This window comes from Alexandromys fortis, unplaced genomic scaffold, assembly GCF_014885135.2.
Source record: "Alexandromys fortis isolate MF-2015 unplaced genomic scaffold, M_Fortis_MF-2015_v1.1 scaffold_283, whole genome shotgun sequence".
NCBI lineage: Eukaryota > Metazoa > Chordata > Mammalia > Rodentia > Cricetidae > Alexandromys > Alexandromys fortis.
This window is the reverse complement of record NW_026068164.1, coordinates 1,003,580-1,022,772: the sequence shown is the minus strand read 5'-3', so window position 1 is coordinate 1,022,772 and position 19,193 is coordinate 1,003,580. Positions and strand designations below refer to the sequence as shown.

The 19,193-nt window shown below is 50.8% G+C and overlaps 3 protein-coding genes across 4 annotated transcripts in view; 2 read left to right on the top strand and 1 right to left on the bottom strand.

The window, feature by feature from the left end:
* The first annotated feature begins 993 nt into the window (after nucleotides 1-993).
* On the top strand, nucleotides 994-11,409 carry Fchsd1 (FCH and double SH3 domains 1). The gene is made up of 20 exons (XM_050127948.1): nucleotides 994-1,080; nucleotides 1,331-1,428; nucleotides 1,979-2,024; nucleotides 2,488-2,555; nucleotides 2,879-3,014; nucleotides 3,101-3,237; nucleotides 3,337-3,400; nucleotides 4,133-4,261; nucleotides 4,681-4,803; nucleotides 4,966-5,061; nucleotides 5,649-5,768; nucleotides 6,139-6,243; nucleotides 6,381-6,542; nucleotides 7,258-7,386; nucleotides 7,466-7,549; nucleotides 7,682-7,799; nucleotides 7,938-8,158; nucleotides 8,745-8,832; nucleotides 10,647-10,702; nucleotides 10,840-11,409. The coding sequence occupies exons 1-20, from the start codon at nucleotides 1,060-1,062 to the stop codon at nucleotides 10,903-10,905; spliced, it is 2,067 nt and encodes a 688-aa protein (XP_049983905.1). The 5' UTR covers nucleotides 994-1,059; the 3' UTR covers nucleotides 10,906-11,409.
* Nucleotides 11,410-11,565: 156 nt separating this feature from the next.
* Rell2 (RELT like 2) lies at nucleotides 11,566-15,377 on the bottom strand. Of its 2 annotated transcripts, XR_007589497.1 has the most exons (7): nucleotides 14,573-15,377; nucleotides 13,918-14,157; nucleotides 13,499-13,564; nucleotides 13,344-13,410; nucleotides 12,768-12,953; nucleotides 11,989-12,542; nucleotides 11,566-11,766 (listed from the first exon to the last, which is right to left on the bottom strand). XR_007589497.1 is itself a non-coding variant. In XM_050127950.1 (6 exons), exons 2-6 carry the CDS (start codon nucleotides 14,099-14,101, stop codon nucleotides 12,161-12,163), a joined length of 885 nt encoding a protein of 294 aa, XP_049983907.1. In that variant the 5' UTR covers nucleotides 14,102-14,157; nucleotides 14,573-15,377; the 3' UTR covers nucleotides 11,566-12,160. The 2 variants fall into 2 exon arrangements, 1 of the variants encoding a protein (XP_049983907.1); XM_050127950.1 differs by having other exon boundaries at nucleotides 11,566-12,542.
* A 118-nt stretch (nucleotides 15,378-15,495) lies between these two features.
* Hdac3 (histone deacetylase 3) overlaps nucleotides 15,496-19,193 on the top strand; it is an 18,642-nt gene continuing 14,944 nt past the window's right edge. The window contains exons 1-3 of the mRNA XM_050127949.1: nucleotides 15,496-15,638; nucleotides 15,733-15,815; nucleotides 18,180-18,322. Of these exons, the coding sequence (XP_049983906.1) occupies nucleotides 15,584-15,638; nucleotides 15,733-15,815; nucleotides 18,180-18,322 (281 nt within the window). The 5' untranslated portion in view covers nucleotides 15,496-15,583. The remainder of the gene's footprint in view (nucleotides 15,639-15,732; nucleotides 15,816-18,179; nucleotides 18,323-19,193) is intronic.

The following is a 19,193-nucleotide window of genomic DNA, read 5'->3' as shown; positions in this document are numbered from 1 at the left end:
GAAAACTAACAATTAAGTCTTGGAGTGGGGTGGTGGTCTTGGAATTTGAGGGAAATAGATTACTAGGAATGTCACCCCTCCCACCCCGTGTGTGCTCTGCAGTAGAACCTGTATCTTACTGATGGAGGGATTGTGGGGTAAAATAAATTTAGTGCACACTATGGGGCTGGTGCTTGCTATGTAAGTGTGAAGGCCTGAGTTCAAATCCCTAGAACTCATAAAAGAGCTGGACTTGTAGTGCCAGTGCCTGTAATTCCAGTGCTAGTGGAATCCTCCGAAGTCTGTAAGCTGGCTAGCCTGGCATACACAGAAGAAAAACAAAAGAAACCCTGTGTCAAACAAGGTGGAAGGAAAAGATCAACACACAAGATTGTCCCGCTGATCTACGCTGGCATGCATGTACACACACACACACACACACACACACACACCACGCTAAAATTGGTGAACTGGGGGGGGGCATAAAGACCCAAAATGATGACAGGGCTTTCCAGGGTACACACCCCTTCACTGATACCATTAGTGCCTACTGGAGCCCAGGATGTACCCGGCTTTTCCTTTGTACTGGTTTCTGCGGGCTCCGGGCGTACATCTTATCCCTCTCACGCTAGCATTTCCAGTTCTGCAGGGATTAGGAAAAGGTGTCTCCCTTTGTCAGAGGCATCTTCGCTCAGGTGTTCAGTGACTCAGTTTCCCTGGTCACCTGGTCTTCACTTAGTGTCGGGACTGGTGATAGGCATATGTAAATGAATGACCAGAAATAATTACAGGCTGAATCAGTGGCTATACTAGAAATAGAAGCCAGGCGTCTTGACTCAGAAGCCCGAGGTTCTCCCTAGCGCCAGGCGCACGCTGCGTCCGCCCCGCGGCCGGGACCCTTCCGGGGTAGTGGTAGCAATAACAGGTTCAGTTCCTCTGCTGCCCCTGTGTGCTTCCGCGCCCGGCGCGCAGTTTGACGAGCGTGGGCGGAGCGGGCCAACTCCGGGGCGGGGCCTTGTCGTGGGCGTGGCCTCCTCGAGTTCCGGAGTGGACTGTCTGGCCGCCTTTGCTGGATCCGAGATGCAGCCGCCGCCCCGAAAAGTGAGATTTGCCCGGGAAAGAGGACTTCCTGGGGGGTCTTGGGGAGCGGAGGGAGCCTACGGACACTCGACTCGGGGTGGAACACAGGGAGTGGCAAGGAGGTCAAAGCCTAACACCGAAGAAACCGATGAAATAGCCCAACCTCTCTCGGGCCCCGCCCCCTCACCGCTCCCTGTATGGTGTTTTGTAGGTCCCCACGCCGGAGTAGGGTACAAGGCTGTGGATCTTCATCTCTTTTTTAATCCTACAGGTGAAGCCAGCCCAGGAGGTGAAACTTCGCTTTTTGGAGCAGCTGAGCATCCTTCAGACCCGGCAACAGAGGGAGGCGGATCTGCTGGAGGATATCAGGTAGCCCCAGACCCCTCACGTTCACGTACTCCATCTTCACAGGATCGAGAGCCACTCCTTCCTCGGCTTCCATCTGCCAGGGTTGGGCGTTATCAGGCGGAGCTGGCCTACCCATTCATGACCCTCACCTTAGGCCTGCTTCCTCAGATATTGAGGCTATATTCATAAACAGAGAGCCCCTTCCTCAAACGGCTTGATCCCACATCACTCTCCTCACCCCCACAATCAAAAACAGAACACAATCCCCTTCCTCTTCCAGACCTGTTGGAAGTGTGGCAGACACCGAATCTTCTCAGTTCTCTCACCTCCAGGCCCACAGTTGGTCCTCCAGGAGTGGGAGGATCCTTCTGGGGCTCTGAGCAGTAAGGTGCGGCTGACCTGGGTTGCAGCTGCCAGAGGTGATCTCAAGGACTCTCATCTTTCAGACCCAGTCCCTCTGGACGTAGTCACTCTCTGGGCTGGTTTCCTCTTCCTCCTGCTCAAGCTGAGGGAAGTATTGAGTGTAGGAGAACAGGAACAAACAGTAACCACTCACTCTCAACCTCCACAGATCCTACAGCAAGCAGAGGGCAGCCATTGAACGGGAGTATGGCCAGGTATGGGACTCCTGTCTGGACCTTCCCTCTTGTTCTAGATTCCTTTCCACAGGCAGCAGTGCCCTCCCCTCCTAACTGTGGTCAAGACCAAATAACAGTGTAATGTTTTTTAATTTGTGAGTTGATTAGAACAAATGATTTTGCAAAAAAAATTTTTAAAAGAACAAATATCTAGAATCTGTGAGATTTGTGTCAAACCCTTCTCTGCTACTTACTTATCTGCATGATCCTGGACAAGTTATTTAGTATTTTTGGCCTCATTTTTTTCCTCTGTAAAATGGGAATAGTACCAATAATACCCAAACTCCACACATAGTTATAAGGATTAAATGAATTAATGAATACAAGGCATTTTGGAAATGTATATGTCGTATAGCCCAAGAGTGGTATTCTAGACCCTGGTTTGAAATTCTCCCCCAGTTGGGGTGGGTCTTCATAAAAGATATGGTGGTTTTCTCGCCAGGCACTCCAGAAGCTGGCTGGGCCATTCCTGAAGAGGGAAGGGCAGCGGAGCGGGGAAGTCGACAGCAGGTGAGTCGCTCAGAGCTGGAGGTGATGGGGAGCTCAGCCCCGGAGCTGTCTGGAAATGAGGACCTATGAGCAGGGGAAGGCACATGAGCTGCAGGTAGCGCTGACACAGCAGCAGCAGAGGAACTGACCCAGCAAGGACACTGTGGGTTGGGGTGGAAGACATGAGTGATCCTGTGGCTGAGCTAATGGACTGATCGATTGATAGGCTCCTGGGGGGGGGGGGCGGGGGACACTCTGTCTCTCATGGTGTTGGGTTGGGAGGGGTCTCATGAACCAGCGGAGTGTTTCTCTCTTCAACACATACCTTCTCTGGGGAGGAGCAGGACAGTGTTTGGTGCCTGGCGCTGCCTTCTGGATGCCACTGTGGCTGGAGGCCAAACCCGGCTCCAGGCTTCTGACAGATACCGTGACCTAGCAGGGGGCACCGGGAGGAGTGCCAAGGAGCAGGTGCTTAGGAAGGTATGTCTCGGTGGATGGTGTAAAGGAAGCTCCAGTGTAGGATAAGCCATGGTTTGGGTCAGGGTGCTGTGTATCTTTGCCCCTAGGGGACCGAGAGTCTTCAGCGGGCACAGGCTGAGGTGCTGCAGTCCATCCGGGAACTGAGCCGAAGTCGGAAGCTCTATGGGCAGCGAGAACGTGTGTGGGCCTTGGCACAGGAGAAGGCAGCTGATGTCCAGGCCAGGTGGGCTCTTGGATGACTGAGTAGTGTGATGCGAGGAGTATGGGGTGGAATCAAAATTTCCCAACTGTGCTTGACTCTTGACTGTTTTTGCCTGCACAGGCTGAACCGAAGTGACCACGGGATCTTCCACTCTCGGACCAGCCTCCAGAAACTGAGCACCAAGGTCTGGGGGAATACAGGCATTTATAGCCTAGTGTTTGGGGGTCCAGTGGCATAAAAGTAAGAATGGGTTGAACCTAGGTTTCCAAATTTCCTAGTGCTTCATTGGCAGGCATGTGGTAAGCACTCCGTCAGGTGGCTCCCTGGATTCTCTGACCCTCATTTTCTTCATTTGTATAGTGGAAACAATACCTTTCTTTCTTTGTCCCTTTATTTGTGATTCTTGAGCACCTCTACGTGCTAGGTAATATTCTACCCCTGGGGATGGAGTGAGAACAGGACTCATGGAGTTCCATCCTCAGAGAGAATGTGAATAGTCAGATGAAGGGTAATAGTTGGGTGCGATTTAGAAGGGAGATCTCACGGAGCAGGAGGCCCGAGTGCCAAGGAGGGGGCGGCTGGGGGAGGATCCTACTGAGGAGAGGAATGGTGGGTGCAAAAGCTGAGGAGTCACTTAGGCTCAACGATCTGAGAGAACAAGACACACACTCGTGAAAGGGTTTTCAGGGGTCAGCTCCTGTGAGGTCTGGTAAGGCACAGTTTGCATTTTTCGATGCATGCAGATGCCATGTGAGGGTTTTTAAGGCAGTGTTCTATGTGAAGGTTTTGGTGTAGCGTCAGGCATGTAGTAGACACTCAGTAATGTGAGATCTGTTCTGGTTCTGGGTTTGAGATTGGCCTTGGAAGGACTCCTATGCTTCAGGGCTCCCTGCTGACTCTAATTTCCATTCCCTAGCTGTCTGCCCAGTCAGCCCAGTATTCCCAGCAGTTGAGAGCAGCCCGCAACGAGTACCTGCTAAATTTGGTGGCCACCAATGCTCACCTTGCCCACTACTACCAAGAGGAACTGCCAGCCCTGCTCAAGGCCAGTACTCATCCAGACTACTCCTGCCCTCAGTGAATGCAGACACCATCCCTGTTTCTCCTTTTTCCCAGGCTGGCCAGTGCTAGTGCTTAGAGTGCATAGAAGATGCATCTATGGGCTCTGGTTCTGCTTCTTGGTGGCTCTGTCATGCTAGACATCTGACTCCACATTCCTCATCGGAGTTAATCCCAGTTTGCCCACATCATAACACTGATGAGGTTCAAAGGGAACGGATGTGGAAGTTCTTAAACTATGAAGTGGTTTAAACGTGACTGTGTATGATTAGAAACAGTCTTGTTTCTTGTCTCCTCCTGTTGCTCATGTGTATGCCCTATGCATGGATGGATAGTCTACACTAGAGGCCTGGGAGAATGGTTGCATGCACCTAATATATTATGGTACCTTATGGTTCTCTCCAGGTCCTGGTAAGTGAGCTGTCAGAATACTTGAGGGACCCCCTCACTTTATTAAGCCACACGGAGCTGGAAGCTGCAGAGATGGTCCTGGAACATGCCCGCCATGGGGGACAGGTGACTTCTCAGGTGAGGACTGGAGCTGTGAGTGCTCCCTAGTGATGCTTTATGCTTTTTCATTGGAATCCAGCCCCTCTCCCACCCAATGCAGTGCTCACCTTTCTTCCAAGAAGGTCTGGAGACAGGGTTGGGTGGATGGCAAGTGAGTGACTGTGTATTATCCAACACTAGGTAAACTGGGAACAAGATGTGAAGCTGTTTCTTCAGGGGCCTGGAGTCTTTTCCCCCACGCCACCTCAGCAATTCCAGCCAGCAGGGGCTGATCAGGTGAGACCACCGTGCTTGTGGAAACAGGCCAAATCTAAACGTAAGTATGCTTCTAGACCCCTTGTCTCATTGTCCTTGTTCTGGTATTGATCTGGTAGTTCAGCCTTGGACAGGGGATTTCAAAATCCCATTCACCTCCGTCTGAACACAAACACACCTCAGACCAAAGTTCAGTCCCTGTTCACATTCCACCTCTGCCATTCACTCTGACTCCATTCCTGGGCCTGTCTCTACCTGAGTACATGCTTGTGTCCACAGACGAAGGCATTCAGTCCATTCTCTTTGTCCCTCACACTGGAGGTCAAGATGAAGAAGGAATGGGCCAGAGAGCTGGCTCAGTGGCTGAGAGTACTTGTTGTTCTTGCAAAGGACCCGGGTTTGATTCCCAGCATGCACTTGGAGACTCACCACCTCCTTGGGCACCAGGCACAAATGTGATGTGCAGATAGACATACACGCAGGGAAAACATTCATACGCAAAATAAAATAACCCTAAAAAAGAATTTTAAAAAGATGAAGAAGGAAAAGGAACTGATGAGAAGGGTAGAACTGTTTTGTTTTCCTCAAATATTCCTTGGCTGTCTCAGGTGTGTGCCCTGGAGCGGGGAGCAGGAGGGATGGTTGGAGAGAGTGGCCTGGAGAAAGAGGTTCAGCGTTGGACAAGCAGGGCTGCCCGGGACTACAAGATCCAGCATCATGGGCATCGGGTGAGGTGGGGGTGCAGGTATTGGGGGTGGGTAAGAATAGCTGAGAGATGGGGGACATTGAGGCAGTCAGGAAGGAGGGAAAGGAATTTTAACACAACAGTATGATTCAGCTGTTAGAGCACAGCTTTCAGAACTACACAGACTGGGGTTTGTATTCTCTGCTATTGCTTGTGAGTTCTCTAAGTCTGGGTAAGGAATGACCTCATCTTTCTGGACTTTGGTTTCCTCATCACTAAAATGGAGCCAATAATAATACCTACCTCACAGGGAAGGTAGATGACACATTGCAAGTGATGCAACTAGTGAGGTCCTGGGCTCAGAGTAAGCTCTAGCCCACAGCATCTCCACCCACCTCTGCCATCCTCACCAGGTCCTGCAGCGACTGGAACAGAGGCGTCAGCAGGCTCCAGAGCGAGAAGCCCCAGGCTTAGAACAGCGGCTCCAGGAAGTGCGGGAGAACATCCGGCGGGCACAGGTGAGTCCCAGCCCTGGTCCAAGAGCCACTGAAACCCTGCCTCCTCATCTAACCCACCTCCACTGTGGTAGAGAAAAAGAGGGGAGCAGAGGGTAGACATAGCTAGCCAGGGTATTATCTCTTCCTCCTCACACCAGGTGAGCCAAGTGAAAGGGGCTGCCCGGCTGGCCCTGCTACAGGAGGCTGGCCTAGATGTACAGTGCTGGCTGAAGCCAGCCATGACCCAAGCCCAGGATGAGGTGGAGCAGGAGAGACGACTTAGTGAGGCTCGGCTGTCCCAGAGGGATCTCTCTCCCATGGTAAGTACCTCCTTTTCCCTAACCACGCACATTGGGAGGCTAAAATTCCTTGTTAGAAGGTAGAACATTGAAAATGGGAATCACAGTATTTAATTCAGAGGATTGTCATGAGGCTGGGATGATACTGCCTAGTTTCTCAATAAACTTCTGATACGGTGATTAAGAACCATGGTTCTGCTGGGTGGTAGTGGCATACGCCTTTAATATCAGCACTTGGGAGGCAGAAGCAGGCAGATCTCTGTAAGTTTGTGGCCAGCAGCCTAGTCTACAGAGCGAGTTCCAGGCCAGGGCTACCCTGTCTTGAAAAAACCAAAATCCAAAATAAAAAAAAGTAAAATGAATAAAATAAACCATGGTTCTGGGAGCAGTCTGTAAGTTAATTGAATGCCAGCCACTCCACTTAATAGCTTTGTGGCCTTTGCAGATGGCTTAACCTTTGTGATCCTGTTTCTTCAAAAGTAAAGTGAGGTTAATATAGTTATACAAAACAGTGGTGAGTTATACTGAAGGTTAGATGAAGCATATATAGACCTAATGGTTGTTGTTGCTACTATTTAGTATCATCCTGTCTTATGGTGGTTTTGATTGTGAGATATGGTGATTGGTTGAGGGGTACTGCCTTGAAGGAGGATTCCCAGTGTCCCTTAGAGATAAGAGAGGCGTGTGGGAGATCCATGCAGTATTTGAGACAGTATCTGTCCTCTACCCTCTCCAGGCTGAGGATGCTGAGCTTTCTGACTTCGATGAATGTGAGGAGGCTGGGGAGCTCTTTGAAGAGCCTGCCCCCCAAGCCCTGGCTACCAGATCCCTCCCCTGCCCTGCACATGTGGTATTTGGCTACCAGGTGTGAATGGGTATAGAAACTTCAGATGGGCAATGGGCAGGGGTGGGGCAAATCTTGACCCCTTCCTTGTGGGGCTCAGGCAGGACGTGAGGATGAGCTGACTATCACCGAGGGTGAGTGGTTGGAGGTCATCGAGGAAGGAGATGCTGATGAATGGGTTAAGGTAAGTATGGGACCCTGGACTGGAGGCAGTGGAGGGCCTCATTCAGGTAATGCCAGAAACGTGAGTGGCAAAGAGCCAAGGTCATGGACTGCTGAGCAAGTCTGATACCTGTTCACATTGCTGGGTGAGCAGGCTCGGAACCAGCATGGCGAAGCAGGCTTTGTCCCTGAACGATATCTCAACTTCCCGGATCTCTCCCTTCCTGAGAGCAGCCATGGCAGCAGCAATCCTTCAGGAGCAGAGCCCACAGGTAAGAGAAGAAAGTTACGGATTCAGGGACCATAGGTATAGATAGATACAGCTTTCTGGATGGTTGTGGGTAGAGTGGCATGGAGCTAATGTACCACAGCCCACTGCTCATTTCATCCTCTCTTCTGGGCTCCTGTAGCATTCCTGGCCCGGGCCCTGTATAGCTACACTGGGCAGAGTGAAGAGGAGCTAAGCTTCCCTGAAGGGGCACTCATCCGCCTGCTGCCCAGGGCTCAAGACGGTGTGGATGATGGCTTCTGGAGGGGAGAATTTGGGGGCCGTGTTGGAGTTTTCCCATCTCTACTGGTAGAGGAACTGCTTGGTCCCCCAGGGCCACCTGAATTCTCTGACCCTGAACAGGTGACGCTTCATTCTCCCTCAGTTCTCAAGTAACCTCTGGGGTGACCCTTTCACCTCACCTCAACAATGCTCCATATTAATCTTAAAGCTTTGTTTCCTCCCCACGTTTGCCTCCTATGGTAGCTTAGTCCTCACTGTGTGCTTTGACTGGAAAGGGAAAAGAGAAACCAAGACACCCTTCCTAGAAGGTTGGGACTTTTAGGGCCAGATAGGCCTGAGTACAAATTGCCATAGCATGACTTTGAGTGGTTACTTACCTTCTGTGAGCTGCCTTCTTTGTGTGTAAAACAGAAGCAACGGCTGCTTTAGCAGGCTTACTGTCGTGACTAGAGATGACAGAGGGAAACTCCTTAGCCCCACGGGACACATGAAGTGTTTGAATTTGTGTTACCCTGTCATGATATACCTGACACATAGTAACTATTCAGTACATACTAGCTACCGAAATATCTATCAGTTACAACCCTCATTTGGCTGCTTTTGGTACTGAGAATAAATGGGAGAGAAACTGAGAGTGGGGTGAGAGGAAACGCTGGTTAAATGTTCCCATGGACCAGGAATGACTGTCTGCCTACCCTGTCTCCAGACGCTGCCATCCCCTTCACCTCCCAGTTTTTCGCCTCCTGCACCCACCTGTGCCTTGGAAGGATCCGCTGCACCTGCTCTGCCTCTGGGTGAGTAGAGAGAATTGGGGCCTTGAAGCATAAGTAATGGCAGGGACGAAGTTTGGACTCTGCCTTACCTGTTCCTGTGCGCCCTGGGTGTACCTTGCAGTAAGAGGTCCATGGCATATTGTCGGGGAGGAGAGCTTGGATTTGGAGCCAGGTTCAAACTCCTTAGTCTGTTTTTATTGTATGACTTGAGGCGGAAGGCTTAACCTGTCTGGTCCTTGGTTGCTGTGAACCACTAGCATTATAGTAAAAGTACATCTGACAGATCACTGGACAAACTCATGGGAGTGTATTCCAGCGAGGAACCTGATTTGCAGAGCTTTGGGAACACCTGTCTCTTGAATAGTGGCTGTCAAGTCTATAAAATTCTTGTGAATCCATAGCTTTCCTCCTTTCCATAGTGGGATTTATCCTGAAATATCTCAGGAGTGTATAAATCATTCATTGATATAACATTTTACTGTACTGGCAATTGGGTGACTTCTCTCACATTGTGGGGCCCTGGTGTGAAAGCATTTACTCAGTCAAACTTTTGTTCTCACAGTCAAATCTACACTTGGTCTAGGCTTTTTCTTCTTATACTTTAGTCTTTGGAGATAGGGCTAGCCTTGAACCAGCACTCCTTCCGCCTCTGCCTTCCTGATGTGTTACCATTGGAAGTATGAGCCACTATCCTAGGTTGGTTTATAGTCTTTAGAAAGTAAAGGGCAAGGCACTGGTTTATTGAATTATCAGGGGCTGGAGAGATGGCTCAGTGCTAAAGTGCACTTGTTGTTCTTGCAGAGGACTCAGGTTTGATTCCCAGTACCCACATGTGAGCTCACAACCATCAGTAACTCCAGTCCCAAGGGATCTGACACTCTCTTCTGATTCCAATGAGCACCAGGCATGCATGTGGTGCACAGGCATGCATGTAAGCAAAACACTCATGCACATAAGAAAAAAAAAGAGTTAACCAAGATGTCTGTTAAGAGTATACATCGCTGAGCAGTGATGGTGTATGCCTTTAATCCTAGCACTCGGGAGGCAGAGGCAGGTGGATCTGAGTCAGAGGCCAGCCTGGTCTACAAAGTGAGTTCTAGGACGACCAAGGCTATTATTACACAGAGAAACCCTGCCTTGAAAAACCAAAATGAAGAAGAAAAAAAGAGTATACAACACTGTGATTGGCATATAGGAAACATGGATGTAATTTTAGATCATTATTTTAAAAATTAGCTCTCTTTTCTCATGGAATTCTTACATTCTCCTAAAATGTACCTTTTCCTCTTAGTATCCTTGAACTCTGAGATATAGTATTTATCTTCGGATTAATTTCTATATTTTTCGGGGTGCTGGGGATCTAACTAGGATCTTGTTCATGCAAGGCAAGCATGTCTACCCTTATATCCCCAGCCCCCTAGTTTTCACCATGAAATACTCAGCATTTCTGATATGCTCTAGTATGTCCACCTTCTCCAAGTCACGTGCCCTGACTATAGTCTCTGTCATCTCTTCTGCCCCTCCTGCTTCACTGTGAATAAGGTCGCATTGGGGCATGCGCTCCCCGCGCCCCTCTGCGCGTGCATGTGTGTGATACGGGATTCTCAATAGCCACTTTGAGGGGAGCTGTTGTACTCCACCCCCTTTCTTTGGTCCTTTGTACAGAGCATTAAGTATGTGAGGATGGCTGGACTAATGGATTTTATAGCTCAGGCCGGTGATTATTTTTTTGCCAAGTCAACAAGTATTTATAAAGTATTACTATCCTAAGTGCTGGAGATGCAGCATAGAGCCCAACAAAGCTTGAGAACTGACTTTTGGGTTTCTATTTCTAGACAAAGTCCTAGACTGCCCAGGACCTCTGGACATGATGGTGCCTCGACTCAGGCCGGTAAGAGCCTCTGTCTTGGAGAAGACTGTCCTGAAGGGTCATTCCTATGGGTCCTGTTTTGTATGCTGGGCTGAGGTAATGGACAGGGATATTCCCAAGAGGGACTCTGGGGCACTGATTATGTATATCCCCTGCAGATGCGCCCACCACCTCCCCCACCAGCCAAAGCCCCGGATCCTGGCCATCCAGATCCCCTCACCTGAAGGCCGGGGAGTCACTGCCCCCCAGTGATGCTGCTGCCCCTATCTCCATGTTGACAGAAACCACCCCCGCAATGATCTGGAGCGACATAGGCAAAAGCTGCAATCTTCCCCCATGTCCACTCTCGCCTCCAGGGGTAGAAGCTGGCCCTGTTCCCATTTCTGGGATTTGAACCCATTCCTATCCCACATTGTTCTTCTGTCATCTCTGGGCTGGAACTACCCCTTTGATTTTTTTTTTTTTACCATCACCCCATATCTAGGGTGGTAAAATATCCCAAAATTTCTGGGGCTGGTACCCATTCCTTAAAGCATTTTACGGTTCTGGCTCATCTCTGTCTTCACCCTGCCTCTGTGGCCAACTCCACCCCGAATGCTGGGGTCACCAGGCCTGGAGCCAGGAGAAGAGCAGGTCTTGGAAGTCAGAAGGAGCTGGAGCCAGGATGCAAAGCAACTGTAATGGTCTGAGTGGATTTATTGACAGTGAATAAAGGGCGTGAAGTCCAAGCCAGGGCCTGGGCCTCTTGTGCCAAGAGGGCAGGGGGCCTAAGGTGCTATTGCTTTAGGGGCCCACCATGGGTAGGGCCTGGTCCCAGCTGCCACGCTCTTGCATGTGGAGCGAGATTTTGGGGAAGGCAGGCCAGGCAACCCATTGGCAAGTAGGGAAAGGAAAAAGAATGAGGGGTTGAGAATTGGGAGCGGCTCCTCCTGAGGTCCCTCAGCCTGGGACCATGTAACTCCGGATAGAAGTAGAGCTGGTCCCTCAACTGAGGAGCAGTGCTGTCCAGTGGAGGGGAGAGCCTTCATGGCTATCCATACCCTGGCAATGCCTGCTGGTATCCATCAGCACAGTGAAGACTGAGGCTTGGAAGAAAGGAAGGGGGACATTGTTGCTTCCTGTTTGAGCTCTGATTGACCAATTCTCCAGAGACCATTTCTAACTCCTGGAGAACCTCTATGCCCACTCCCACTCCCCACCACCAGCCAAGGAATCTGTAACACACACTAAGCCTGTAGTTCACCCCAGGGTCTCAGGGAGTCGATGGGTTTGGGTGGTTTAGGTAGAAGGTGAGAGGATGAGATTACCTGATCTCGAGCTCAGGGAGACTCGCCTCATATACCCCCTGCGTCTGGTGGTAGAGACTCCTGAGAGAAGGGGAAGTGTTCAGTGGGAAGAGGAGGTGGATAATCAATGTTGCTCAGCATAGGGACAGAAGATGTGTGTCCACCATTGCCCAATGCATCTCTGACCATGTCTTCATACCTGCTGACCTGAGGTGTCCAATTTGGTTGGCTGTCCATTTGCCTCTTGACTAAGGAGTTCTGGACTTGGGCCTCTTCCTCTAGTGCCCAAGTTCAGTTCTGCAGAGGTTCCAGGGGCTCCCTCAAGTGTACAAGGGACTAGGCTGTCATCCTTGAGTCCTCCGTTCTGCACTGGGTGGGTGGCTACAGCCTGGGAGGGTGGTTCCTCAGGGAGCAGCCTTTCAGTAGCAGTTGTCCCTGTCCTAGGCTGCCCTCCTGCAGCCACCTGACTGGCTCCTGGTTCCTGCCCCCCACCAGAGCCCCAGCTTCTGTCTGTAGGAGAACCATCACGATGTTCATGTAGGCCATAGCGCTTCTCAATGTGTGTCACTCGGAATCTGGGCGGGAAGAGAACAATGCAGCTTAGGACTACCGCCCAAAGGTGACCTAAACCTCCCTCCCTGGGGTTGATGGCAACTTCTATGGCCTGGGTAGGGAGGCCTTCTGAGATTGTGGGACAGACACTTGGTACAGCTTGACCCCTGCTGCAGTAGCTCGGTCATTCAGAGGAAAGTATTGGGCACCAACTTAATCTCCCTTTTCTTGGACCACTGTATCCCCACCTGCCCACTGAGAATACAGTGGTCTCTCCAGGCCTGGGGCGACCTTTTCCTTCCTTAGATCGACCCTGACGGACAAGTGGGGGCCTCTTGTTGCGGCTACAGTGGATGCAAGGAGCTGCAGAGCCAAGATGCACTGTGTGATGATGGGAAGGAGCTCCATCCTGCAGGCTGGAGGTGGCATCCACGCTGGACCACAGGAAGAAAAGAGAACGGAGCAGAAATGAGATTTCCATTTCCCTTCCTACCATTTCTTCTGTTCTCTCAACATAATCCTCCCCAAATCCCACCTTCCCCAGGGTCCAACTCCTTTTGTCTTGAGTAAATTCAGTGTTAAGAAATGAGTGGTCACACATTCTTCCTTTCCACCCTGGTTTCTAAAGAGAGTAATGCTTAACCAAAGAAAGTGACACCAGAGGTGAATGCTAGTCTGCATGGTATCTAGATTGGAAACAAAGGGTCAAGGGTTTCTATAAAACTTCTCCCATAGGTTAGCTAGCCTTGTCCACCCCCTCCCCCAACTCCCATGTTACTTGGGAAAACTGTATTAGAGCGGGTACTCCAAGGTTTCCAGCTCACCTGGAGAGTTGTACCGTCCCTTCTCCTTCGCTGTCCCCTAGCATCTCCTTCAAGGCCTCAGCATTGGCTGATAGGAGAGGGAGAAGCAATCAGTGGAGGTGGAGGTCAGGGCAAGATACAGTTTAGGAAGGAGCATGCTTTTGGCCTATACCCACCTTCATTTTGGATGATACAGCGAACAATCCTTTCTACTGTGTCCTCATTCACGTCATCGTCTTCAGCTGAAGGATGAAAGAGGTTGGCAAGGAAGTGGGAAATGAGTCAGCTTTGGGGGAATATGACCTGATGGCCCCGGGGGGGGGGGGGATGGCTGAAAATGTATCCCTTTACCTATATGACTTCATGCATCAGGCTAGAAAAGGTAGAGAAAATGGGGTCCCAGGGTTACCATGAGTGGACCCCTTCTCTAGCCTCCATTTCGGGGTGGTGTCACTCACTTTACATGCAGACTCAAAAAAAGCATCATAAAGCTGTCTTTTGGGCTGGGTCTGTCTGCCAGGGAGGCCGGAAAAAGTTGGGGGAGAAGGGTAAGGGAGGAAGGTGCCTTAATCAGGGTTCTAGGCTCCTCACTCACGGGGCTGGAGCTGGGCATCATCAGGCTCTGAGCCCCTAGACGTGCGGCAGCGGTAGCCTTTCTTCTTGAGCACGTGGCAGATCATGAAGCCTACAAGGCCCATGAGGAAGAAGACCAGCACAAGCAGGAAGAGCATGTACAGCCCATGTTGGGGCGGCTCCAGGCCAGGCTGTGGTTCCGACATGAGGCCCTGGGGGGCGAGCGCGGGCCAGGGCGCCTCCTGGGTTTAGTGGGCTGCAGCTGGGTACCCGCAGAATAGGAAGGCATCTTAGGATCCGCAATAGGAGGCGCGCCCCACCCCCTACCGAACCAAGGAGCTGTCCGGACTAAGGGTGCTGGTTGGCTATAATCGCCGCAGGCTGGAGGCCAGACGGCATCTACAAAAGCCCTCTGCTGCGCCCCAGCCCCACTTTTCTGACATCCAGACAGCTATCCGTTACAGCTCATCCCGCGCCCCCGTCCCTTCCAAGGACACTGCAGCACAAGATGGGACAAAATTCTCAGACAACGAGCCCAGAAAACACGCTTGAGTCAGTGTTGCTACCTCCTTTACACCAGCCTGAGCCAGGCCTCGTGCAGCCCCCATCCCTCCCTGCATTCCCGGGTCCCTTCTTTTTCGGTTCCTCCCACCCTGACCACCTGGCCCACCCGGTACCGGTGGTTTGGTTCTGTCTCCGGCTCCGGCTCGGGTCCCGGTTCCAGGGGCGTCCTCGTCCGGCTCAGGGCCCCCGATGCCCTCCCGGAGCTCATCCCTTGCTTCCTCCCCCTCCCCCCTTTGTCGCCTCACCGGCTCCGGGCTGGTGGCTGCGGATACCGGTGCCGCGGCAGACGGGGGGGAGGGAAGGATGGCAGAGGATGTGGACCGGTTGAGAGCCGCGGCAGGCTCCGGACCACTCCTGCCTGGGAAATGGAGGGGATGGGGGGGCACCTCTGAAACTGTCCCGGGTTCCCAAATGCCTTCACGCGTCGCGGGCCCGGGACCAAGGGGCGGAGCACAGGTGTGCGGGGCGGAGAGCGTGAGCCTTACGCGTGTGAGTGAGATGTGCGCGTGACTGCGCAGCGGTCTCCCCCCCCCCCCCTCCGAGGAAGAATGTGCGGCTCAAGTCTGGGTCTTCATGGGTGGTCGGGAGGTCAGGAGGGGCTCTGGCCACCGGTCTAACCCTCGCGTCTGGCACAGGTTCTGCCCTCCGAACTCGTTTCCTGGACGAGTTGAAATCTTCCTAGCGCACTGGGAAAAGCTGGCTTTCTGCGCCTGAGAGGGGCAGGGTGGCCAGACCTTCCAAGGTTCCTAGAGAGGGACCATTGCCCCAAGATCCGTTTGGGGCTAGCGGCTGGACGGGATGACTCGGTTTCCCGAGGATATGACCCCCACCCAAAAAGAAACGGCCCTTGTATCTTTATGAATAATGCCACGGCTCCCCGCCCAAGCCTCAAGAACCCAAGCCTCAGAACCCGGGCCAGGACAGCAAAGCAAGGGGCAGGACTCCCATAAGGGGCGGGGCTCCTATAAGAGGCGTGGCCCGGAGTGCTCTAGGGAGGCGGGGCCGAGGGCTCCTTTCCGCAGTGGTAAGTTGCGTGCTTGCGCAGCACGCACGGCGGGGGTGGGGCTGGCGGCCGGCGGCGGGCGGGCGGGCGGCTGAGGCACCGGGCCTGGTCCCCCAGCACCATGGCCAAGACGGTGGCGTATTTCTACGACCCCGATGTGGGCAACTTCCACTACGGTAGGGCACAGGGTTGTGCGGGAAGAGAGGTTTGCGGGAAGGGCTGCAAGTCTAGGGGTGGGAACTGATCAACTCTTTCCTTCCCTGCCCCCAGGAGCTGGGCACCCGATGAAGCCCCATCGCCTGGCATTGACTCATAGCCTAGTCCTGCATTATGGTCTCTATAAGAAGATGATCGTGAGTCCTGCCACTTCTGTGGGGGTTTGGGCCAGGGAATGAGCTGCGGCCTTAGGCTAGGTGGACTGGACATATCAGGTGCAACCTACCCCTAGAGGAGGGGGAGCAGGATAGAAGGCACACGGGACATTCCCTATGTCCCCTATGTGTAGTAGTGGTGGTGGTACTGAGTGGAGGGTGTTCCCCGACTTAATGGAGACACATTTTTGTCCTTAGGTGAGACTCCCTTTTAACTTGAGGACAGACCAGCCTCTGGCCTGGGGTTAGGGGGACCCTTTGAAGACAGTTTTGTTCCTTCTCGTTTTATTTAGTTTACGTGTTGGTGGATTGAATCCAGGGTTTCACACGTTAAGTGAGTGTTTTGCCACAGAAATATGCCTCTAGTCCCTCTGTCTTGTAGAGTGGATAACGGTGCAGAACTGAAGATGAGGGCTGGGAATATATTTTCTCGTGAGATTTCCCCATAATTCCTGCTCCTTGTCCTGTGTCCTTTACCTGAAAGGACAACTCTTGGGGACAACTCTACATTTTGTGGTGTATATGTGTAGAGAATATGTTCTGGGAATTTACTTTTTTGTTTGTTTGTTTTTGTTTTTGAGACAAAGTTTCTCTGTGTGTAGCCTTGGCTGTCCTGAAACTCATTCTGTAGGCCAGACTGGCCTCTGACTCAGAGATCCACTTGCCTCTGACTCCTGAGTGCTGGGATTAAAGGTGTGCACCACCACTGCCTGGTGGGAATTTACTTTTTATTATAGGATGTATCTATATGGTTCTGCCCAACTCTCCATTTCCCATGTTATATAGGTACTGTTTCTCCCCAGCTTGGAATTTCTAGCTGTGAAATGGGACAATAGCAAGCCTGGCCCTTATGTACTGTGAAGATATTCAACAAGTAATCAGACACAGGCAGTGGTTTGGGTGTAGAGAAGAGTGAGGTAGTATTAGTGCAAGTCTGTGAACCCCCTAAAATTATCTGTGTGTCCTTTTTATCCATTTTGTAGGAAAGAAAAAGTGTTGCCCAATATTCAAACCATTGTTTGTATCTCCACCTCTACCCCCACTAAGGATAATAAATCTTTGGTTTAGGACTTTGGATTTTAGTTAGATTGTCATACATTTCATAGATTTGATCCCATGGTGAAAAACCCAGAGAAAAGAATCTGAGTTTGAGAGAAGAGATAAGTTTAGAGGGACCCACGACTGGGAAAGGCATGTGGGCCAGGAGAAGTGAGCTGGGAAGGGAGGAGAGGCTGGGCTGCAGGGAGGAAGGAGGTGAAGTGCTCCTCAGGGGTCTTGATAAAAGTAGCTTGCCCTGGGGCTAGGGAGACGGCTAGGTGGTTAAGAGCACTGGCTGCTCTTCCAAAGGACTAGGGGTTCAATTCCCAGCACCCACATGGCAGCTCACAGCTCTGTAGCTCTAGTTCCAGGGGATCTGATACCCTCACACAGACATACATGCAGGAAGAACACCAATGTATATAAAATAAAAATAAATAAGTTGTTTTTAAAAAAGCTTGCCAAGAATAACATCTCTTCTTCACTCAGAGTTGTCGAAGAGTAACGAAGGATGGGGTAGGAAGATTGTTTTATGTGTTTTGGACAGTCTCCAGGGCTGGAATCAGGGTGGAGTGGTCTCAGCCCAGGTACTGGTAGAGCACTGCCTGGGTTTGTTGTCAGTTGTTTCATTCAAACTAGACCTGTTTTGCCCTTCCTGGAATTGTGGAACCGGTAAGAAGACCACGTGTCAAATGAGCAGTGAAACAGACTTTTATTATTATTATTTGGGCCACAAATGTAAGTGGGAGATAACGTTCTCAACTCCTAGGAACCAGGAGGTTATAGGTGTAGGGGTTAGAGTGGTGGTTCAGCCTGCTTCCAAAAGAGTGAGGACCCTGACAGCCACAAGGTGAGAGGAGAGACTTGACATCTAAGCTATCCCTGACTTCACCTGCCCCACCCACATATATGTAATAAGGTTTTAATTAAGAATTTATAGATAAAGAGTAAAAATGAGGTGAGAGAAATAGACTGATAAAAGGGATATTCTTTTTTTTTTTTTTCTCTGAGACTGGGCAGAAAATTTTTGGGAATTCAGGGACTCTTTTCTCTTTTTTTACCACTTTTTTTTGCTTTGTAGTTGTTTCCGTGGCAGTTGTTACCTATCATGGTATTGGGAGTATCTTTCAGTGTTTAGGTAGGATTATAATTAAGTGAGGTCTTGTCGTAGTTGGACACTCTAGTAGCTCTCCTGGGCCCCGCCTGAGAGAAACTCTGGCCCACAGATAAGATTAGGGCAGTATGGAAATCCAGCTAGTACCTAGGCAGTGCTCAAAGGAACAACTTCCCTTTTGTTTCCCTCCCCAGGTCTTCAAGCCTTACCAGGCCTCCCAGCATGACATGTGCCGCTTCCATTCGGAGGACTACATCGACTTCCTGCAGAGGGTCAGCCCCACCAACATGCAGGGTTTCACCAAGAGCCTGAACGCCTTCAATGTGGGTGACGACTGGTGAGGAAGCATGGGGCTTTGTTGTCAAGCCAGAGGCCAGGCACTTCAGTCAGGTGCCGTGGCAGCAGTGGAAGGAGCCTTCTAGTCAATGAGTTAGCATTCACGCCTTTGGTTGTTCAGTAAATACTTAGTAGTCGCTGGGCGGCGGTGGCGCACACCTTTAATCCCAGCACTCACGAGGCTGAGGAGGATGGCGCATCTCTGAGTTTGAGGACAGCCTGATCTAGTGAGTTAAGTTCCAAGACAGCCAGGGCTGCACACAGAAACCCTATCCCAAAAAACAAACAAGCAAAATACCTACTAATCATTTGCTCTGTCTAGGCCAGGCCCTGTGCTAGGTATGAGGGATACAAAGCCGAAGAAAAATGACAATATTTTAATAGTATGCCTTTGCTAAGTAAGTCATGGTATTCGCCCTAGGACTTATGTAGCTAAATGATTCTGCCAAGTGTGCACACTAACTTTAGGGCAGGGCTGTTCTTGGGTGAAATAATAGAGACTGAGCCGAGTTCTGGAGAGGGATGTGGTAGGAGGGACAGCAGGTGCTAGGGGACTGCTCTAGGTGGGATATGGTTTACCTGGGGACTAGCAGGAAGTGAAGAGTGATCTGAATGGAGGCTAAGATGAGTGGGGCCTTTTTAAAGGATAAAGCCTGAGATGGCTCACATCTGTAATTCTGGCACTTAGGAGGCAGAGGCAAGAATGCTGCTTAGTTGATTGATGACCCTATTTTTGTTTTGTACGTTTTTTTAAAGTAAAAAGTTACATTGTAAATCAGTGATTTTGTTTTTATAGTAGATGAAAGTCATAAAGACCAGGGAATGAATGGCATGACTAGATTTTAATTAAACTTTTTTTTTTTTTTTTTTTT